Source organism: Girardinichthys multiradiatus, chromosome 2, assembly GCF_021462225.1.
Source record: "Girardinichthys multiradiatus isolate DD_20200921_A chromosome 2, DD_fGirMul_XY1, whole genome shotgun sequence".
In the NCBI taxonomy this organism is placed as follows: domain Eukaryota; kingdom Metazoa; phylum Chordata; class Actinopteri; order Cyprinodontiformes; family Goodeidae; genus Girardinichthys; species Girardinichthys multiradiatus.
The window spans coordinates 20916907-20940756 of NC_061795.1; the positions used below are offsets into that span (position 1 = coordinate 20916907).

Sequence of the window (23850 nt, forward strand, 5' to 3'; positions counted from 1 at the left end):
AATGAGCAGGAGGATGTATGGATATAACACACTAGTTTGAATGTTGCTACATTACACTCATTACACAGCAGAGACCACTTGAAATAAATCCTTCCTCTAGTCATACAACTTAGAGAATCTGAGTGATATTGAGTAGGAAGTGTTCTGTCTCTTGACGGCCTTTATCTGCCGCTGGCTGTACAAGTAGCTAAACCTCCCTCCCTGCTACTCTGCTCTGGCTCTTTTATGACTAACTCATTACACCAGCATCAAAGTTTAATGGCAAAATAGCCCAGGGTTCTTGAAATCTCTCACATTCATCTCAGGGGCTGCCTTTAAATTCATTATATCATAAAAAAGAGAAAGTGGGTATTTTGAGTGTAAAGCATGGAGAGACTTTGCGTGTGCATAGCAGTCATGCAGTGCAAAGGTTTTCACACCTCTTTAACTTTTTCACATTCTGGTACAACCAGCATTTGTATTCAAGCCTCCTGAGTCAATACTTTCTAGAACAACCTTTTGCTGAAATTACAAATTTTATAGGGTATTCTTCTACCAGCTGTGCACATTTCTTTGCATTGCTCTTTGCAAAATAGCTCAAACTTAGTCAGAGTGGATGACAAATATCCATGAACAAACTTTCCAGTCTTGCCATAGATTCTTAATTCGATTTAGCTCTGGTTTCTGACTACAGTAGACCATTATTGCAGATGGATATACTTTGATCTAAACCAATCCATTGTAGGTCATTGTAAGTGCATATTTATGGCCATTATCTGGCTGGAAAGTGAACTTCCTCCTCAGTCTCAGGTCTTTTGCACCCACTAACAAGTTTATCTCCCAGTATTGCCCTGAATTTGTGGCTGCGTGTTAAATTATTCAACCCACACTGCAAATTAGTTTTATTGGCAAAATGTGCAAATCAGCAGCTGTTTTCAAGAAACAAATTTAAATAGGTCAGGCTAACTGATATTGCAAGTGTTTTTTTGTCAAATTCAACTCTTTTCAAAAATGCAACTCTTAATGACGACTGCAGTCTCAAGAAATATTCAATCTCCTCATGACAGGGATCTTTAGTACTTTATATGGTACTCTATGCTGTCATGACTTGATACAAACATCATTCATTGTCAGATACCAGTTTCTGACAGCGTTTTTGAGGATTTTAGTCCACTTTTAATGGGAAAATTCTTTAAGATTCTTAGGTTCGCTTGCTAAATCTGCCTTTTTGAAATCCTGTTGGAGATTTTCAAAAGAGTTCAAGTCAGGCTGCTATGATGGCTCCTCTATTATGTTCCAGGACTTCTTCTAAATGCTAGAAGTTTGGGATCATTGTTTTGTTTAAGGTCCAATGACACTTCATCTTCAGGTTCCTCGCAAACTCCTCCACACCCTATAGGTTTTCAATACCAGAGGAAGCAAAGAAGTCCCATGGCATCACTGAGCCACTGCCATGCTTCACTGTTGCAGGGTGTACTTTTCAGCATGTTCCTCCTCCAGACACACTGCTGATCCAAACGTCTGTAAAGTGACAGTTTTGTTGTATTGCACAGAAGCTGTGAGCAAATTGGTGCTAACCTTCTTGTGATTTTAGATCAGCAGACATATCTATCTTGTAGTTCATAGATGGAGCCCTTTTTGTATGAACCTCACCGTGAAAACTGAAACCTCAGTGGCTGCTGTCACTTATATTTCTAACTCACAATGAAACAAACATGTTAACAGGTTTTTGAGTTATTCTATCTCAAGCACACATGCTGCAACTAATGAAGCTGTGGATTGTCTGAGACCAAACCCGATTTGCAAAGTTTTGCTGTTACAAAGAATTATTTTCAGCAGGCTAAATAATTTTGATACCACAGTAGTAATTAAAACTGAATGTGTTGAATTTGAAACAAATCCTTGTGCTTTTTGTTTTATTTAACTATTTAGACTGTTTGTGTATAATTTATTTATTGCACCCCTCTTGAACCGCCACCTTAACGTGGTGGAGGGGTTTGAGTGCTCAAATGATCCTAGACGCTATGTTGTCTGGGGACTAAATGCCCCTGGTAGGGTCTCCCATGGCAAACAGGCTCTAGGTGATGGGTCAGACAAAGAGTGGTTCAAGAATCCCTCATGAGGACCAAAATATCGAGGCACGTGACGTCACCCGGTACGGCGGAGCCGGGGTCCGACCCTGGAGCCAGGCCTGGGGTCGGGACTCGTCGGAGAGCGCCTGGTGGTCGGGTTGCTCCTAGCGGGACCCGGCCGGGCCAAGCCCGAACGAGAGACGCGAGGCCATCCCCCAGTGGGCCCACCACCTGCAGGGGGAACCGTGAGGGACCGGTGCAAAGAGGATTGGGTGGCGGACGAAGGTGGAGACCTCAGCGGCCCGATCCCCGGATGCTTAGGCGGGCTCTAGGGACGTGGAATGTCACCTCGCTGGGGGGGAAGGAGTCTGAGCTTGTGCGGGACGTCGAGAGATATCGACTAGAAATAGTCGGGCTCGCCTTCACGCACAGCGTGGGCTCTGGAACCCATCTCCTTGAGAGGGGTTGGACTCTCTTCTACTCTAGAGTGGCCCACGGGGAGAGGTGGCGGGCTGGTGTGGTTTGCTTGTTGCCCCCCAGCTCAGCCGTCTCGTGTTGGGGTTTACCCCAGTGGATGAGAGGGTCGTATCCCTGTGCCTTCGAGTTGGAGAGAGGTCTCTGACTATCATTTCAGCCTACGGGCCGAGTGGCAGTGCAGAGTACCCGGCCTTCTTGGCGTCCCTGTCGGGGGTGCTGGATAGTGCCCCTCCCGGGGACTCCATTATTCTGCTGGGGGACTTCAACGACCACGTGGGGAACGACAGTGACACCTGGAGAGGCGTGATCGGGAGGAATGGCCTTCCCGATCTGAATCCGAGTGGTGTTTTGTAATTGGACTTCTGTGCTAGTCACGAATTGTCCATAACGAACACCATGTTCAAACATAAGGGTGTCCATCAGTGCACTTGGCACCAGGACACCCTAGACAGGAGGTTGATGATTAACTTTGTTGTCGTATCATCAGACCTTCGGCCGCATGTTTTGGACACTCGGGTGAAGAGAGGGGCTGAGCTGTCCACTGATTACCACCTGGTGGTGAGTTGGATCCGCTGGAGGAGGAGAAAGCCGGACAGACTTGGCAGGCCCAAGCGCTTAGTGAAGGTCTGCTGGGAATGCCTGGTGGAGCCCTTGGATAGGGATGTATTCAACTCCCACCTCCGGGAGAGCTTCAACCAGATCCCGGGGGATGTTGGCGACATAGAGTCCGAGTGGACCATGTTCTCCGCATCTATTGTCGATGCTGCTGCCCGTAGCTGCGGCCGTAAGGTCTGCGGTGCCTGTCGTGGCGGCAATCCCAGAACCCGGTGGTGGACACCGGCAGTAAGGGATGCTGTTAAGCTGAAGAAGGAGTCCTATCGGCTGTGGTTGGCTTGTGGGACTCCCGAGGCGGCTGACGGGTACCGTGAGGCCAAGCGTGCTGCGGCCCGGGCTGTGGCAGAGGCAAAAACTCGGGCCTGGGAGGAGTTTGGTGAGGCCATGGAGAAGGACTACCGGTTGGCCTCGAAGCGATTCTGGCAAACCATCCGGCGCCTCAGGAGGGGGAAACAGTGCTTCACCAACACTGTTTATAGTGGGGGTGGGAGACTGCTGACCTCGACTGAGGACATTATCGGGCGGTGGAAGGAGTGCTTCGAGGATCTCCTCAATCCTGCCATCACGCATTCCGTGGTGGAAACAGAGGCTGGGGACTCGGAGTTGTACTCTTTCATCAACCAGGCTGAAGTCACCGAGGTGGTTAAAAAGCTCCGCGGTGGCAAGGCTTCGGGGGTGGATGAGATCCGCCCTGAGTACCTCAAGTCTCTGGATGTTGTAGAGCTGTCATGGTTGACACGCCTCTTCAACATTGCGTGGCGGTCGGGGACCGGAGGGTGTGTTCCAACTACAGGGGGATCGCACTCCTCAGCCTCCCTGGTAAGGCCTACGCCAGGGTATTGGAGAGGAGAGTCCGACCGATAGTCGGACCTCGGCCTCAGGAGGAGCAGTGTGGTTTTCGTCCTGGCCGTGGAACACTTGACCAGATACAAGCGGCTGAAATGAGCTTCCTCTGTAGGGTGGCCGGGCACTCCCTTAGAGATAGGGTGAGGAGCTGGGCCATCCGGGAGGGGCTCGGAGTAGAGCCGCTGCTCCTCCACATCGAGAGGAGCCAGTTGAGGTGGCTCGGGCATCTATACCGGATGCCTCCTGGACGCCTTCCTCGGGAGGTGTTCCAGGCACGTCCCACCGGGAGGAGGCCCAGGACACGCTGGAGGGACTATGTCTCTCGGCTGGCCTGGGAACGCCTTGGGCTCCCCCTGGAGGAACTGGAGGAGGTGTCTGGAGAGAGGGACGTCTGGGCGTCTCTGCTGAGTCTGCTGCCCCCGCGACCCGGTCCCGGATAAGCGGAATACAACGAGTACCATTATTTATTGCAAATGACAAATTAGAATTTAGCAAATAAACCTGATCTGTAGTAGAGGTTGATTAATTTCAATTGTTACTGTAGCCCTATCCATCTTCCCATCACCTGTGACAGCCTCTCTGTCCCTGCTGAATAAAAGCATCCCCACAGCATGATGCTGCCACCACCATGTCACACATGGCAATTTAAAGTGTTAGCACAGGTCTTTGTAAGATTTTTTTTTATAATGTAACCCTGTCTTAACTTCTCCACACTCTGCACTGTTGTTACATCTAGTCAGGAGGGAGGGGAGAAATAATTATCTCAAGAAGTGAAAGCTCCCCAGAGTCATGATTATACACCAGTGTGTATGGTTCATAATTACGTAGATCTGTAGTTAATTCGCCACCCGTCCCCTGCTGCTCCCTTTTTCCTACACATCTCACTCACATACTCCTCTCTGAGTCCAACCAGCAGTTCTGTGGCACTCAGGCACAAATTTGTAATGCCACAGTTTCATTTAGCTGTGAAACGGACTCGACCTCAAAAGAGCTTGCTATTGAGAGGTGAAAGTAAAATGATGGCGGGTCAGTGCTTCTGTGGTGTGAGCAGATTTTCTATTAGTGAGAATGTACAGAAGTATGAGCCCTCTTTTCCCTTTAAACTGTGACTGGGAACAAACCAAAGTCTCAGCTGACTAATCAGAAATATCTCCATCATCCTTTTGTTTCCCTTCTTGCATTTGTCTTTGCAGCCCTCCTTATTTCTTGATAAAGTCTCTTTGCCGTGCTGTACATCAGTTCTAACATGTTTTTTTTTTCATAAACAGTCAAGCTAGGATCAGGCTGTGAAATAAGCAAAGAAAAGACCTTGGAGGGCCTTGTAATGTGACACGGTGTATTGTGAGAGTCTCGTGTGCCTCATCTCTCTTACTATGAGTGGTAACTGGTGTTGTTATGGACTTTGACGTGCATTGCTGAGTGGTGAGTCATAGTGATTGCTTCAGCACACTGGCTCACACCCACCCCCTCTACTTTTCTTTGCTGCAGTGTGTCAGCTAACTCACTCCACCTACTGGCTGAATATTTGTATTCACAGTGCCGCTTGATGGTTTTAAGTAGATCCTGAATGTGATGCTACAAGTTGCTTTTTACCTGGATGTTGTGAACGTTTTTTTCAAACTGGAGTTTTTTTCCTGTAAGATATGGATTCACAAGCAGATCACCTTCATTCTTTTCACAGAAACGCTTCAGATTGTATTTTTGAAGGATATACAGAAAGTGGAGTAAGAGTTGGTGTGCAAAATAGTTTGTGCCACTTGCATTTCACAAGATGGCGCTGTTGTTTCAAGGATTGCTAGATCCAGAGAATGTTTTTTGTAACACATAAACCTCTCCTTTTTATCTCCCTTTCTATTATCTGCATCCTTCCATCAGATGAACCCAGCGATCTGAAAGCCGACAGCAGCCCGAACATGGACAACGAGATGACAGCCAAGGAGAGAGGCGTCCTGGGAGAGGACAACGAGAAGGAAGAGTTGGACCAGGAACGGTCCCAAGAGGACGAAGGGGAAGAGAGGAAGCTGAGGGAAGAGGAAGGGGAAGGGGAAGGGGAAGGGCTAGAGAAGAGGAGAAAGGAGCAAGAGCTGCTGACGGAGGAGCAGGAGTTGGAGGAGCTGAAGGCCCAGGTGCTGCAGCTTCTGGTCGAGCTGGAGGAGGCCAGGGAGATGTCCTACAAACACCAGGAAAGTTTCCATGAGTTGCAAGGTGAGAGATCCAGCCTTGATGAAGAAACAGACAGTACTTTGAAACTGCATTAAAACCCCTCAAATGAATTTTTTTCTCATAGCCACCATAAACGTCAACATTTTTGTACTGGTATTTTATGTGATAGAGCAGCACAGGGTAGCAAAAACTGTGATGGTGACAGATGGTGGTGGCAGCATCATACTGTGGGATGCTTTTCTCCCGTGGGGACAGCGAAGCTGGTCAGAGTTGACATGAAGATGGCTGGAGCTAAATATACATGGACTCTATTTTTGTTGTTGGTGGACTTATGAACGCAGTCAGTGGGTATTAGAGTAAAGGGGGACTTTTTAATTTAAAAAAACGCACCACTTGCTATTCATTTTTCTTTGGCAGAACTATTTTACAATTTATGTATTTTTTTATGCTTCACAATTCAGCTTTTTACCTGGAATTTACAAAACAATCTAGAATTGTATTACAATTCCCAGCTGCTCTCTTATTCAGGGGTTGCCCTTTACGTCTCATTTAAAACTATTTATATTTATAATGTTACAGGTACGTCTGCATGTCAAGACTAGCAAGCAAAAGTAGATAAAATACAGAAAAACTGTGTTCTATCCCACCTTAGAAATTACGATCCTAATTTTACATAAATTATTTATTGCTCTATGCACAGACCAGATAGCTTTTTTTTCAATTTTGCTGTATTTGTGACAATGGAGGTAAAGGATATTCTATTCTATTTTTAATGCTGAGGGAACCTCGCCATGAGTAAGACATTAAGAGTAAGGTTTGGGGTCACACTGAGCTCAGCTTGTGTTTATGAGTGTGAGCATTAGAGTTCACCATGAGCTCAGTGGTTTGTCTGGCAGTGGTGGGGGCATTCCTTTGACAACTGCACGTCTGCTGAGAGAAGCTTCTAGACTAAGTGTCCCGGACCACAATGAGAAATCGCTGTTGGTTAAGTGAGTGTAGGAACAGCCAGAGACTCAGTGTTGCTAGCAGTGGCATGATTCAGATGCTTTTTCTCGCAAACGGAGTAACTAAAAAGGAAGCTAATTAGCCGTGTATGGAGTCTTTAAAAATTTTGCACGACTTGGGTCACAAAAGAAGTGACTTGCAGGTATACAAATATAAAGCACACCTCCTCAGATTCTTAGGTTGGATGTCTTTGGTGGCCTGTGTTTTATGTTTTGGCTTCTTTATTTTAATGCATATTTGTGCGCATTGGGAGCTTAAAGGTAGATTAAAACGTGTTTTAATGTCTGTTTTAATGTTGCTTGCCAAGATACTGTGAAATTATTTTTTTTTCTGAATAAATGATTCCTGTTTTTAGCCTCTGACACTTTATATGTCTATCTGTTTCAGTAGATATGTATTGGATGTAGCAAAGCATGATAGCAACTATTAAGTTTCATAGTAATCTACAATAGTACCTCGTAAAAGTTTTCCCAACCATTGAATCTTTTTCACATTTTCTCATGTTACAGCTGCAAGCTTTTATGCAAATTCATTCAGATTTTATGTGATAGACGAACATGAAGCCGTGCATAATTGTGAAGATGATGGAAAGTGGTGCACGGTTTTCAGATAAAAATCTAAAGTGTGTGGTATGAGTTTATATTCAGCCCCGCTGAGTCAATACTTTGTTGAACCACAATTTGCTGCAATTAAAGCTGGTATGTCTCTGAGGATAGTGTCCACATATTTACATTTTAATTTAGGTCTGGACTGGATATTTAGGGTGGTTTTCCTGCTGGAAGTAGAACTTCTGCCCCATCATCCCTGATGAGCTTCCCTGTATCTGCTGAAAAAAAGCATCTCCACAGCATGATGCTGCCACCACCATGTTTCACCAAGGGGATAGCGTCTTCAAGGTTCGGCACAGTTCCCCACAAGATGTATACATCTTGGGAATTTGTTTTATACCCTAATCCTGCTTTAAACCTCTCTACAATTTCATCCTCAACCTGACTTCTGTGTTCCTTGATCTTCGTTTCCTGATTGTTCTCTAGCGTTCTCTAACACACCTCTGAGGCCTTCACAGAGCAGTTGAATTTATATTGAGATTAAATAACAGGTTAGCTCTTAATACTAATTAGGTGACTTCTGAAGGCAATTTGTTTTGCTGGATTTTATTTATGGGTATCAGGACAACAGGGGCTCTATATAAAAATTCACCTTCTTGTTATTTTTCCTAGCAAAATATTTAGACAACCTTGTATCATCGATGTGTGGCTTGGCTGAAATAGATTAAAAGGTTTTCTAACTCCCATTTAATGTGACATGATGGTGCACTTTCTTTTTTTCCATGACTCCAATTGGTAATATTCGCAGTAAATATTAAGGCACTCTCTTTAGGCATTCTTTGCCTGTTCAGAATAATAAAACGGTATCACAAATTCTTCTGATCTCTTCTAAAAAAGGTGTCTGCAGCTATAAAACTCTGTCTTCAACTGAAAGAATAAGGAAGCTGAGCACCCAAGCTATGGATATCAGGAACAATCTTTAGAAAGGTGTCGGCAAATAAACCTCATAGAGATGGCTGTGGATAAAATTATTATTCCTTAGGAAAATGTTTGGAAATTTTGAAACAGTAAGTGAAAAAGGATATCTCAAAAGGTAGTAATTGAAAAAAAAAATGAGATCAAAATAAAATTGTTTATCAATTTAATTAAAAATAAATATGACAAAACGAATAAATAAATAAAACAAATTAAAAAACAAAATAAAATTTAAGTCAGTTCAAAGTGGACTGACCTCGGCATTATGGATGGGACAGACTGAAGAGAATTTTTAACACACTTGTTAACCATCTAAAAATGGCATTGGGTTGCATTAAAAAGGGCATGAGCCCTTGGTTGAGACATGAGGCCACCAGCAGGAAGACTTAAAGGCACAGGGTCCTGATACTCAATACCGGTTGGATTATACCTTTCACATTTATGCAGGGTAGTCCGAGGGATTTAGTTTTCTCTATCATTCATGCAGTAGCCTTAGCAGTCTGTTGTTTGTCCTCAGCTAGCTGTTATTGCACTAATGTCAATAAATCTGGTTGGAAAAAAATACCTGGCACAATTCATACTAACAGGAACCAAAAGCTAATAATAATAAAAAAAACAAAAACAAGAATAGCAGCAAAGTTAAGCTGGGAAAATAGCAATCAAAAAAATCAAATTTTTATTTTATCATCCTGAGCTGCTATAATTAGAATATGCTAAAGCTTTTGACTGTGGCCCTCAGTCATGCTTCAGGTTCCAACATCTCTCTGCTGGCTTTCTGATGTGTTTTTTTTTTGTCATTCCTCTCCTCACACACTCCTCATCTCTTCTTTCTCACATGTCCACAGGTCTGCTGGAGGATGAGCGGCTGGCTAGCGCTCATCAGGCAGAGGCCTTCACTCGTCAGATCCAGAATCTACAAGGTCTCACCAAAATACAAACCTCAGCAGATAAAATTCTTCAGCTTTAGCTCTCGCTGTTCAAGTGACTTTTTGTGGAGCACATTTTTAAACTGAGAAAGTTCTGTACGTTACCATATACAGATTTTACTGTATATTACTTTACATGTTTATATCTGTCACATCCAAAGAGATGCTTAGGCACACCAGAATTTAATTAATATTCTATTTATCCTGAGTTATTCTAACAAAGTGGTTTAAACGTAGTGCCTTATTTTTTTTTTTTTTTCCTGAACGAGAATTTTAATGTCACTCAACAGAAATAACGTTCTGTATCAAATAGTCATTTCAACCAAGTTTCTGTGTCAGATTTCCTTCTAGTGAACAGTACATATGTGTTACAACAGAACCTTAATTATTAAAGCATTTAATTTTTTTTTTTTAAGTTACAGCCTCTTTCACAGCCTCTGGCTATAATTTTTGCAAAAGTAATCACAACCCTTAAATTTTTTCACAATATATGGTGTTACAACCACAAAGTTCAGTGTGTTTTATTGGGATTTTATGTGATAGACACAACATAGTGCATAATTGTGAAGTGGAAGTAAACGGATTCTTAACCGGGAATGTTTGATAGTTAGCTCCCTCTATCCTGAGCTTGTGCGGGAGGTTGAGAGATATCGACTAGAAATGGTAGGACTCACCCCCAGGCACAGCGGGGGCTCTGGAAACCAGCTCCTTGAGAGTGGTTGGACTCTCTTCTACTCTGGAGTGGCCTGTGAGGAGAGGCGGCGAACTGGGGCGGGTTTGCTTGTTGTGCCCCAGCTCAGCCATCTTGTGTTGGGGTTTACCCCAGTGGATGAGAGGGTCGCATCCCTGCGCCTTCGGGTTGGGGACAGGTCTCTGACTGTCATTTCGGCCTACAGGCTGAGCGGTAGTGTGGATTACCTGGCCTTCTTGGGGTCCCTGTCGAGGGTGTTGCATAGTGCCCCTCCTGGGGACTCTGTCATTCTGCTGGGGGACTTCAACGCCCACGTGGGAAACAACAGTGACACCTGGAGAGGCGTGATTAGGAGGAATGGCCTCCCCGATCTGAATCCGAGTGGTGTTTCATTATTGGACTTCTATGCTAGTCACGGATTGTCCATAATGATCACCATGTTCACATAAGGGTGTTCATCAGTGCACTTGGCACCAGGACACCCTAGACAGGAGGTTGATGATCGACTTTGCTGTCGTGTCGTCAGACATTCGGCCGCATGTTTCGGACACTCGGGTGAAGAGAGGGGTTGAGCTGTCCACTGATCACCACCTGGTGGTGAGTTGGATCCGCTGGAGGAGGAGAAAGCCCGAGAAACTGGCTGGCTCATTGTGAGGGTCAAATGGGAACTTCTGGCAGAGCCCTCGGTCAGGGATGTATTCAACTCCCTCCTCTGGGAGAGCTTTGACCAGATTCCGGGGGAGGTTCGAGACATGGAATCCGGGTAAACCATGTTCTCCGCATCTATTGTCAACGCTGCTGCGGCCGTAAGGTCTGCAGAGCCTGTCGCGGCGGCAATCCCCGGGTGCACAAGATCCACCCTGAGTACCTCAAGTCTCTGGATGTTGCGGGGCTGTCATGGTTGGAACGACTCTTCAACATTGCGTGGTGGTCGGGGATTAGACCCTTCATAAGAAGGGTGACCGGAGTGTGTGTTCCAACTCTAGGGGGATCACACTCCTCAGCCTCCCTGCTAAGGCCTATGCCAGGGTATTGTAGAGGAGAATCCGGCCAATAGTTGAACCTCAACAGTGTGGTTTTTGTCCCGGAACACTGGACCAGCTCTATACCCTCTGCAGGGTACTCAAGGGTTCATGGGAGTTTGCCCAACCAGTCCATATGTTTTGTGTGGACCTGGAGAAGGCATTCGACTGTGTCCCTCGTGGTGCCCTGTTGGGGATGCTCCAGGAGTACGGAGTCAGGGGCCCTTTCTTAGAGGCCATCCAGTCTCTGTACAAGCGGACCAGGAGTTTGGTCCGCATTGCCAGCACTAAGTTGGACCTGTTCCCGGTGCATGTTGGACTCCGCAGGGCTGCCCTTTGTCTTGTTCATAACTTCTGTGGACAGGATTTCTAGGCGCAGCCAAGGGCCTGAGGGGGTCTGTTCCTGGATGAAGCGGAAGAGAACGATGAATAAATTGCTTACTCCACTTACTAATTAGGGGACTTCTGAAGGCAGGTGTTTTTACTGAGCTTTATTTGGGGGCATTAGAATAAAGGGGCTGATTACAAATGCACTTCACACTTTCCAGAATTGTATTACTAAAAAAATCAAAAACCATGTACCATTTGGGTTCCACATTACAAAATGCACTACTGTGTGCCATTCTATTACTTAAAAGCTCCATGTAGTACACTACACATCAGTGGTTGTGATGTGAAAGAAATGTGAAAAGCCCTAAAGAGTGAAATGTTTTTCAAGAAACTGGACCTGTAAACCTAATATCCTAAAATTCAAAGCAACCTAATAATAGAACATTTCATATTCAAACATGTCAGAAAATTTGTAACAATTTTACTTTAAATTGTTTACCTGCAGTTTCATAAATGTACAGCTGGAGGCGGGTAAATAGGCCTAGCTTTCAGTGATGCATCCTCTGTAATAATTGTAAAGTGGTAACAATTTCCTCTTCATTTCCTGATAGTCAAAAACATTATTTAAAAAAAAACAAACTCTGAAGTGGATAAAGTCTAAAGAGCTGTTAAACTGACATATGTATTGCAAGTATCATCATAACTATAGGTATCTAAATGAAATGCCTTAAAAAAAGAAACCAAACTAATATGTAGAATGGAAGTTACAAGTTTTTCTTGTGAATTTTTCTCTTCCAGTAAATACTAAACTAATAATCTTAACTTTATCTTGAAAAATACTGTAAGGTTACCATAAGTTACATCAGCTTTGTACTCAAGCTGCAAGCACACACCACCCACTCAGAAACACACACAGATCCACTGTAGCAATAGCTCAGGTGAGATCACACACAAACACTCAGGTTGACACTGCAGCTTTACCCACTCACACCTCCTATAAAGAAACTATAACCCTCTCCTGCTCTGCCACAGCCCAGCTGCGCTCCGTGCAAGAGGAGATGAACAGTTTGGAGGAGGAGAAGGAGAGCGAGCTGGCCGAGGCCCAGGAGGAGCTGCGTTTGGCCCAGGAGGAGGTGCTCCTGCTGCAGCAGGCGGCGGAGGAGGCGGCTGCGGAGCGGGAGAACGACATCGCGACGCTGCAGGAGGAGCTGTGCCGCAGGCGAGCTGAGCTGCAGCGCCTGACTGAGGAGACCCAGGAGTACGAGTTGGAGATCACGACTCTGAGGGCTGAAATCAACATGAAGAGCCAGCGCAGGGAGGTCGAGAGGAGAGAGGGTGAGGGCATGAGGTCAGATCAGTGTGGTACAGAAAGAAAAAAAAAACTTAAATAATGCTCATAAATTGATCTGCTGTCATTGCGAGACACAGAGAAAGACGTGCTTTTATTATCATAAGTATCCTATTCTCTAAAAAAACACAAAGAACCCCTGATGAGCCATCATGGCTGCCATAATAATAAAACACACGTGAGTTTGGAGATAGTCTTTCCTAGCATCATGTTAGCATCCTGCTGTCAAGTACATTCATCAGCATTGGGCTTCAATAAATAATACATCATACAGATGTGATTGCAGAGTGTTGCAAAGGGAGTGGCGTGTGTGTGTAGTTTGAATACCAGAAACATGAAGTCATGACAGGGAGGGACACACTCTTCCAACTCGTTTCATCAGTGTGTTCAACAGCTGAGCCATAGATGGGCCAGAGGAGGCAGATCTCATGTTTTTTATCTGATTGATTCATTTTTTTTCTGAAAACATCATATTTATGCAAATATAATCTGACTGATAACGTGGCATTTAGTTAAGAGTTGTTTGTTCTACATTCAGTTCTCTTTTTTCCTAACCAGATGTTGCCTTTGGCTCCCGATTTTAAACCCAGACGTGAAGCTAGTCTCAATGTAACTTTTGACAATTAAATAAATAAACCTCTTTATGAAATATCTAAAGAATAGGACTTTGCAATAGTGTTCATTCGACTTGAATAGTCTCATTTTGTCACTTTGCAACCACCAACTTGGATTTCATGTTTTGGTTCTGAAATATTTTTGCAAAAAAAAAAATGGTGTACATTTATATCAGCCCCCTTTACTCTGAAACCCCTAAATATCAATATCAAAGTTCTTGGGATTGTTTAGTGAGATTTATTTCTGTGAGAGTTTCTTTGAGATTTGTTCAGGGATTTCCACTAATTTATTATTATTATTAATTATTATACTAAGAGTGTGGCACATTGTCTGTACGAGTGGTGTTGCTACGGAAGGGGATTTATTTTTGTTGCATTTTTCATACAAACTGCAATGCAGAGTGCTTTACAGATTAAAAGCAAAACAACATACCATATCATAACAACAGTATAAAGCTTTGGTAGTACTAAAATGCTTTCAAATATACCTATGAAGGATTAGAAGCTAATATCGGTGCGTATTATATTCTCTGCAGTCTCCCTAGTGAAATTGTCTTCAAGCCAATTGTGCAGTGGTGCAGTATGTGAGAAAAATAAGGCATTTCTTTGAACAGTAAGGCATGTATAATGTATTAATAGGCACATATAATATAGCAGTAAGTTTGTTCACAACATAACGTGAGCCCTTCTGTCATCTGACCTTTTACAGTCATCTCTTTCAGGTGACATGGAGCTTCTAAAGGAGGAGTGCCGTATGCTGAGGGAGGACTGTCAGACCCTGAAGGAAAACAACAGGGGTCTCACCGAGAAGCTACAGCTGCTGCAGAGACAGAGAACATGGTGAGAGGTCAATAGCTGCTCATTCATGAGCTGCCCTAATTTCATCAGCTGGTGGGGATACCCTCTGGAATACTGCCCCGAGGCACAGCCATATGTCATGTAAAAAAATACTTACCACCTGTTTATTTACTGCTGCACATTTGGAATATCATAGAAAGGATGATGCACAAATGCTGAAAAAGATTTTGGGTTTGGCTGATAAGCAATTGGAAGCAACTGAGATTTAGCTCTAACCATTTTTGCATAAACTTTGTCTCAAACAAATGGAAAAACGGCATTTTAAATCACTCCCCCCACAGCTCCAGTGTCTACCTGTCACTCAAAGAGGAGGATGCATTGGAGGGCGAAGGGGTGAAGGAGGGCGAGGCTGGCTCAGATGAGGTCATGACTGGGAGTTACATGACCATGACCCAGTCTGAGAATTGTCGCCTGGTGGATGCCTCCATTCAGAAGAACATCTCGTTTGATGGGAAGCCGGTGACTCCGACAAGCTGGAACGGAGGCATCGGGGAGATTTTCTCGCTGAGAGACCAGCTGAAACAGGCCGAGGAGAAGGCCTCACAAGTTCAGAGACAGGTATAATGCCTCAGCGTTAGAGATCACATCATGCCTCAGATCAGAAATGCAAAGAAAAAGCTGTCTGTTTAATTTTTTTTGCCCAGTGCGATGGTCTGAAGATGGAGCTGCAGGAGCTGCAGATTCTGTATGACAGCAGTCAGAGAGAGAGGGCGGAGTTGGAGGAGGAGCTGCAGAGCTGTAAGGCGGAGCTGGAGAAGCTGTCAGGGGGTACTCAGGTGAGGAGACACCAGACATCACAGTCATAATAGCCCAAACATGAAAGACAAAATAGTGTTAGGCTTCTATCGTGTCATGATCTTACATTATCTTCTAATGACATTCTTACCCCCTTTTTTTTAGATGTTGCAACTACAAACTTCAGTGTATTTTATTGGTATTTTATGTGATAGACTGACCCAATGAAGTGCAGGATTGTGCAGTCTGTGGTTTGCATTTGTATTCAGCACCCTGGAGTCAAGACTTTGTAGGATCCCCTTTTACTGCAGTTACAGCTCAGTCTTTTCGAGCATCTCTCCACTCCTAGAGACTGAAACTTTTGCCTATTCTTCTTGCAAAATAAATCAAGCTCATCCACTCTGGGTAGAGAGTAGCTGTGAACAGATATCAACTCTCAGATTTTCAGTTGGATTTGCTTCTGGATTGTGACTTGGGGCCATTCTAAAACATGGATATGCTTTGACAGCTTTGGCTGTATTTTTGTTTAGCTTTTATCCTGTTGGAAGGTAAAGCTCCACCCCAGTCTCAAATTTTTGCAGCCTCTAACAGTTTTTCCTACACAGGTTTTGCCGTTTATTCAATTCCATCCATATTTCCCTTAATTTTGACCAGCTTCCCCTTCCCTTCTGGTAAGAAGAATCTCCACAGTGTGATGCTGCCACCACCATGTTTAACATTATAATTTGCCTTTTTAGGGTTTTCAGATTTTTGTGGAGTGCTTGACTATTATTTATTGCATTGACAGGTTATTGTGTCACAACCTAAAGCTGCTTTAAACTTCTGCACAACTTTACCCCTGACCTATAATTTGTGTTCCCTGATCTTCTTGATTTGGTTTGTTCACTAATGTCTAAAAAACATCTTTAAAAAGCAGTTGTATTTATACTGAGATTAAATTACACACAGGTGGCATTTATTTACTAATAAGGTGACATCTTAAAGACATTTGTTGCACTAGATTTTATTCTGGAGGATCAGAGTGATGGTGTCTGAATAGAAATGCAAGGTCACACTTTTTCCAATAGCAGTATAGTTGTGCACTATTTTGTGTCTGACTTTCACAAACATTTGTGTGTGTTTGAGGTGCAAGGTGAGTATCAATATCTTTACAAGGCAATGGACAGCATAGCTCTGAATAAGCAACAAATGCACATTAAATGTTGGTATTTATTTAATGCATGTAATTTAAACTAGTATTTAAAACCAGACTTGTTCTGCTTGATGAAAGAAATTATTTTTCCTCTGCAGCTACAACTAACACATAACACTCACATCGCACTATGTTGTATCCTGTGTGTGTTGCCCACTTTTTATGTGTCCCATAATGTGGCGATACATGTTCTGATATGAACTGACCTGGCCTGTCAGCTCATATCAGTATTTGCTTTCTTCTTCGGGCCGGGGAAAATCCTCTCCTCATGTCCACAGTATCTGTGTCCTGACCTCTCTGTGACGATGGTGCTTAAATACTCTTGATGGACAAAAACACAACTAAATAAAGGAGAAAAAAAAAGATTATCAATAACCAAATAAAGTTTCAATTAACAAAATGTTTCCAGGATGCATCTTTTCAATAATTTAATCCTATTTTGAACAATACTTACCTTAACCGATGATTTAAGTGCAATCTAACTGGATTTGTACTTGCTCAGTTTAAACAACTACTATAAAATGTAATTTTTTTTAGCGTGGGGTCATTTAAGTGTAGTAGAGGGGTGGAGAGTGCTTTCCAAAATAAATCAGAGTTTGTTGCTTGTAGTACACATAGGCTAAAGTAAACAGATTCTTCTACACTGTTAGGCAAGGACATATTCGTATAAAAGCACAAAAAGCAGGAAAATTAGTTTGTTGGTCGTTTGTTTGAGGAAAGCCTGTATATCATTATTGTCCAAAACTTTTTCCTTACAAACCAAAACTTGTGGGCCACAAAAGTTCACATTTTGATAAGATAAAGATGCAAAAATAGTTTCATGGTGAAATTGTTTATACTTACCTGCTCAACAATGAAGTAAAAAAGCTATATTGTATTGAAACAAACAAAGCAGTCTGATTTTTGTTGAAAAGTAATCTATAAAAATACAGTCTTGTACATGTTTCTTCTTAAAGGAAAAAACTTCTTTATTTTTTTGGATAAAATATCTTTTTCTGAATGGTCTAGACATTGTTTAGTCTACTCTGAGGAACTGGATATGAGTGGCTCAGTCTTCAAAAATGATTGCTGTTACTAGGACTACAAATGAAATTAAAATAAAAGCAAAAAGCGTTGTGAATAAACTTCGTGTTGAATAACGTTTCCTATTTTAAGAAGATTTTAACTTGCGAGGGAAGATCTCATCCTAAAATAATAAAAAATAGGTCCATCTGCATCAACCGCCTGTGGAGGCAGGCCAAATTTCTACCGTTTTGAATTACATTTGTGAGCCACACAAAAAGCCCACAGGCTACAGTTTGGATACCCCTGCTTTAAATTGAGCTATATTTGTAAGGAAAATATTTTTATTGGTTGAGCTGCATGGTTGAGAAAGCAAGTTACACCCATGAAAAAATGTGCAACATCCAGCCTGCCAATGTCAAGCAGTTCATTCTGCTATTGACTCTTATTTGGTCTTGTTTATTAGATGGGAATATTGAAGTTTGAAGAAGCAAGACGTATTGATAATTAAACAATTTACTCTCTGAAGAAACAGGAAGTACAGAACCAAAACAGCCTGATTTATTCTCCTCATCCTGGTCACCAACTTTGTCACATACTGTTGTGGGGTGGCATCCTGTCACTCAACCAGCATTTTTCACCAATCAGCCAATGTGGTTGTGTTGATCACTCTGGCACAACAGCATGCCCAGACTGATAAACCCCCCTGCTCTGTGGGGACATACTTTGACAGGATAGAGTTCAGACCCTTGGTATGGAGATATTGGATTGTAACCGCTTGGAGAATCTAATCTTGATATCTCTCTGCCCTGAGATTGTATCCAATGATGGCAAGCCTTATTTTCTCCCATTGAGGAAGATGCTGCACCATGTCATCACACTGTCTCCACCAAAAGCTGTTTGGCTTTGGCAGAGAGGATTTGGGAAATCTTTTTTGTGGGTGCCAGCCACATACTAAACTCTATATGTATTTTCCTTACAAATGTGGCACAATTTAAGGGAATATAAACAGGCTTTTCAAAGGTTACAGCCAAGAAATATTTGGTCAAACACAAGTCACCTTTCCTTTTTCTGCTTATTATATTTATTTAGTTTCTAAATCTGAAAAAAATTAGGAAAAAAATAAATCAATTTATGCCCAAAGACAAAACAAAAAGCCAGGGAAAAAAAAGAAACTTCATGTTTTGTCTTCAACAGCCATGATGATATGTGTCTGCATTGTGTCAAACTGTCTACCCGTGCCTGTTTCTGACGCTGTCCTTGTTCTCTGAATGTCCATGACCTCTCGGCCTGTCAGACAACAAATTAATGGCATAACGAGGATAGAGAGAATGAAACACCTCCAAATAGTCCCTCACATTGTTCGTCTTTCCTTTTCTGGCTACTCAAACCATCGCATGCTGGCAACAAATGCCACACAATCCAGAGCACAGATCCTCATGTTGACTCAATTCTTATGTCACCATAAAGTTATGCATCGTTTGTTTATGAGGATGTTTCACTCGCTCCATCACTGTCCTTCCACTGTTAATCCCAACATTAGACCATGTCTCATTTTGTTTTTAATGCATTGATTTTTGTCGGCCTGTTTGGTGTGAAGTCACAGCTCTGTGTGTATTTATTATTTTGTCTTATCAGTCCATCCATTCATTCACCCCCTGTCATCACCATGGTCCTTGTGTTTGTTTTCTGTTCCCTCCTCAGAGATTCATCCATCCATCTGAGCACCCTGTTCTCTCCATCCCCTTCATAGGAATGATTGTAATTGTGGCTGTGGTCTGGTGCTGGTTGTCGGAGCTGGCGTCCCAGAGAGCAAGGTATGGGAGGAACTTATCTCTACCTGATGCATTGTTTTGTTTTGCCGATCTGGAAATCCCAGACTTTCTTAACAAAACGTCGGCGTCTCCAGTGGTCCAAAATCACCAGAGATACGTTACAGAAAACTATTATTTCTCTTCAAGTGTGTAATAAACTACATAAAAACTTTAATAAATAAATTCCAAAAGAGTAAGGAAAAAATGACAAATTACAGCAAAAAGGAAGAAAATACATCAAACCTTTAAGTAATAAATAATAAAACACTAATTTGATTTTACAACCACACTGACATAAACCTTTTTAATAATGCAAGGGCGAATTTTACAGAAATACGACAATTCCCCTCTGCAAATTAGGTTTATTTGCTAAATATACAAGCTAGCAGCTATTTGTGATAAACAAATAAAAACAATTAACAATTAGAACATTTTAATATCTCAACATAACTAATGTAATATATTAAGGTGGATTATCCAAATTAAACACAAATTGCAGCGTTAATGATTATCACAGTTTAAAATATGTTCAACCCCTTCATGACAAGCATCTATAATGCTTACCGATGTTGCAACATGCTGCAAACATGTTTCAAAACCAGACACCAGCATCTAGCAGCGTTCCTGATGAGTCTCGGCCCACTCTTCATGGGAAAAGGTCTCCAGTTCATTTATATTCTTGGGTGTGCTTGCTGCAGCTTCCTTATTCAAATGCCAACAGAGCTTTCCAAGGCAGCTCGAGGCAGCTATGATTGCCCCTCTGTTATCTTGCAGGACTTCTTTTGAAACAAATCCTTGGTGGATTTTTGGACATGCTTGTTCTTGTGCCCTGTTTGAAGATCTAGTAAGGCTTAGGGTTTGGCTTCCTCACAGACTTCATGACCTTTTCCATCCGGGATTTCCTTATACTTGAATTGAATCAATCTTGATTCCTCCACACGCTTGCAGGTTTCCAGTTAGAGAGAAGGCAAAGAAGTCTCCGAGCACCAGATGCATCGCCATGCTTCTCAGTAGGCAGGGCGTTCTTTTCAGCACATCCTTTATTTTTCCTCATCTGGATATCTGGCCTTTTTATGTACTTGTGAGCAAAATTGAGCTCTCTTTTCTTATGCATTTGGGTCAGTAGTGATGTACGCTTGGAGGTCAGACATCGAGCCTGTATTGTTTATGTCTTACTGAGGAAACTGAGACCCCAGTGGCTGCTGCCACCAAGCCTTGCTGCAGGTCTGTTGCAGTCAGTCGAGGTTTTGTCACAATTTGTCAACCATTGATAGCTTCCTTTTTCTTCCACGTCCAGGTGGTGTAAGCGCTGTACCTTTAACTTTAAACTGGCAAACCATTGTTCTAACTGCATCTGAAGAAAAAAAATCAAGGCCTTTGCCAACACTTTGTATCCGTCACTTTGCTTGTGCAAAGCAATAATTGTTTTTATGATAACATTACTTCTATTTAACTATTTAAAGCACACTTGTGTAATTTGTTGCAAACAAGCAACAAATTCTGAACACTGACAATAAACCTAATTTGCAATGGTGGTTGAATAGTTTTAGGTGCAACTGTATTTGCAGAATGAAATAATTTAACTTGTTTTCTTTTCTACTTTTACTGTTTATTGTAAAAACTTTCTGGTCTGGACCTGCTTATTTTGTGTTAAATAGTCTAAGATTGAAACATCCAGCAAATCAAAATGATATAGTTTTATGACAGCAACATATTTGTAAAAGCTCAGTATGACAGGACGGGCGGGCTGTTTGACAAATTAGAACAAAATTACCCTCTAAAATGGAAAATGCCTTTACCAGTTTTAAATCAGAAGAGTAGACTATTATATCAAGTTTACAGGTTTGGACTTGACTTTATTTTTATCTTTTTAACTGCTCTATGACGCTATAGGACCTTTGATTGCATTCAGTTTAAGTGCGGCACATCTGTCTCTGTCTCCAGTTACAAACATAAACATTTATTTTGTATATTATTTGTTTATATCCCTTTAAAAATGCTATCAGAGAACTGTTATAAACTATGAAGTCTGCTTTACTTTCTGCAGCAAGGCCGTTGAGACTTCAGTGTATTTAAGTTCATCTAGTGAAAAAAAAATATACATTGAAATGTCCACGTAAACATTTTAAAACAAATAGTTATCTTGTTATATTGTTTATTAAAAAAGTGCATCTATTGGTATTTCTTTAATGCAGTTTCTAATTAGTCAAGCAACAATGTAAATGTGACTTATTCTTTGGAACTGAAGACTAAAAGAATGCCAACCTTGAAATAAAAGTAAATTGTAAATGGCCTGCACTTGTACAGCAATTTATCAAGTCCCCAGAGACCACAGAGCGCTTTACACTACAATCAGTCTTCCACCCATTCATGCACTGATAGTGGTAAGCTACATTGTAGCCACAGGCAGACTGACAGAAGTGAGGTGCCGAAGAACCGGTGCCACCAAGCAGCCTGACCACCATCAGCAGACAAGGCAGGTGGAGTGTCTTACCCAAAGACACAACGACTGAGACAGGTTTCGAACTAGCAACCTACCACAAACACTGTCGCCACCGTCGACAATCCGTCGACAAGTAAACACCTGGCGATCCCTATTGCAGTGTTTTGTACTGTGACACAGATAGGTTAAAAATGACTTGTCTACAAATTATACATGTCTTCAGTGGGAGGGATTACTTTCTCCTTAATTTTTTACAGCTTTAGGAAAGACAGAAAAGCAGTGTGCCTCACAGAGTAAAACCAGAAAATTGTAGATGATAGTGTTTTAATATATACTCACGGGCAAAAACAGTTACCAGATAAAAAGTACCCAGGTTTGGATGAGCTGAATTGAGTGTGATTTGGTTATGAAAGGCAGACCAACCATTAGGGTGTAAATGTTTGATTGTGTCAGGGTTTACATGTACATGGTGGCTGTATTGACCAGTTGCCCTTCATATAAAGTGGGCTAGGATAATATCACTGTTTGGCCATCCAGCCATATGTGAACTCTAGATGTGACATCTATTAAACTCAGTGAAGGGTAATGAAGCTGCCTAATCTTTGGAGGCATCAGCTGTTTCTGCTGAACTTCTCTCACTGTTTTAACTGTCAGCAGCTCTGGCAACCGCAAGATAAGACTATCTCGTCAATCATGATGCCACTACTTAAACCCTGTAGTATCAATTAGTGCTGAAATAGAAGGAAACTGGAAATCATCTCTTGTTTCTGGAATCCCATCGGTACTCTGTATGTGTACCAAACTGCATCCAACACAAGCCATTCCTTCTGGGTGTCTAACTTAAACTGTTTTTGTCAGTCTGTGTGACGATGCAACCCAAACATCCGTTAGCTCAGTTAACACCAAGTTAAAAACATCTGAAAACTAGAGTTGTGCTTAAGATAAAATACCACATTGCATCACGTTTGTTCAATGTGTGCACAAACAGTAATTCAAAAACACTAATTACTGGTATTGGGAGGGTGGGTTGAGGTCTTCACCACAACTAGTGGAGCCCGGTATAGCTTATTATGCCTTATCATGCCATGTCAAAATACAATGCAGGGTTTAGAGTTTCTGTCTGTTAATCAACAAATATGCCAATTTCCTAAAATGCAGAACTATTCCTTAAATGTCCTGGTAAAATCCATGTATGGAATTTCAGTGAGATTTTAATGATGTATTTGAACCGCTTTTTTTCCAGGGTGGAATTATAATACAAACAATAATTTTAATGCGTTTTAGAAGCATGATTTGGGTTCACAAGTTTGAATTTATTTGGAATTTTCTCTAATCAATATAGGCTCAAAATTATATATACAGGCTCAGATATATACACTCCCACAAATGTTCTGGTTTGGACCCTGACCACATGCTTCTTGCAGCCACCAGCAAGCTCGTGAAGTGGTGGGGTTCATTTAAATGGGTTTGTTTCCTGGGATAGACCTGCCTTTAAAGCATAGTTCATGAATTATCAATTGAGTTAAGGTCGAGGCTTTACGAAGGGCATCCAAGAAGCTATATTTTCACACCATAACCATGTTATTGCTATCCTCTTGGAATACCTAAATCTATGATAATTTCCAATGAACCCAAACTGTGACCCTCAGAGAAAAAGGTATTTGATAAAGATGTTCACGAACAAACGAGGAACCACCATTGTAACCAGTGAATGAGAGGGCTCTGCCCAAGTAAAAACCCATGCTCCAAAATTAAAACCCTTAAGTTCAACTGTAATGTGCAGCATCCCACATGTACAAGTCAAATGCTTTCGGCAGTCAAGTCAGAGGCCAGTTTGAACTAGCTGGCAATAATGACAAGAGGAGGAGACCAGGAGATGCTTTCAAACCCAAGGACACTGCATCAACTGATGGTGGTAGCAGCACCATGGTGTAAGTCGGTTTTGCTACGAGTGGTACTAGTGGATGCAAAAATAAAGAAGCAGGCCTTTGCAAAATGTTTCATTCACCTCTCAATTCAACTGGTGGCCAGTTAAAACTTGTGTTGATCCAACAGGACAATGATCACAAACACAAATCAAGACTGGGTTTGGAATGTGTAAAGCAACCTGACAAAACGCTTCTGAAATGGCTCTGACCTCAACTCCATTTAAAATTTATAGGCTACGCTTAAAAACTGGGTCTGTAACAGGAAAC

At 42.2% G+C, this 23850-nt stretch overlaps 1 protein-coding gene across 4 annotated transcripts in view; it reads left to right on the top strand.

The window, feature by feature from the left end:
* LOC124881059 (coiled-coil domain-containing protein 136-like) overlaps window positions 1-23850 on the top strand; it is a 47138-nt gene that overhangs the window by 22927 nt on the left and 361 nt on the right. For 3 of the 4 annotated variants that reach the window (XM_047386552.1, XM_047386560.1, XM_047386567.1), the window contains exons 2-8: window positions 5865-6194; window positions 9526-9600; window positions 12682-12984; window positions 14334-14451; window positions 14751-15027; window positions 15114-15245; window positions 19103-19215. In XM_047386552.1, the coding sequence (XP_047242508.1) occupies window positions 5865-6194; window positions 9526-9600; window positions 12682-12984; window positions 14334-14451; window positions 14751-15027; window positions 15114-15245; window positions 19103-19215 (1348 nt within the window). The remainder of the gene's footprint in view (window positions 1-5864; window positions 6195-9525; window positions 9601-12681; window positions 12985-14333; window positions 14452-14750; window positions 15028-15113; window positions 15246-19102; window positions 19216-23850) is intronic. The other variant, XR_007041526.1, reaches the window with a different exon arrangement.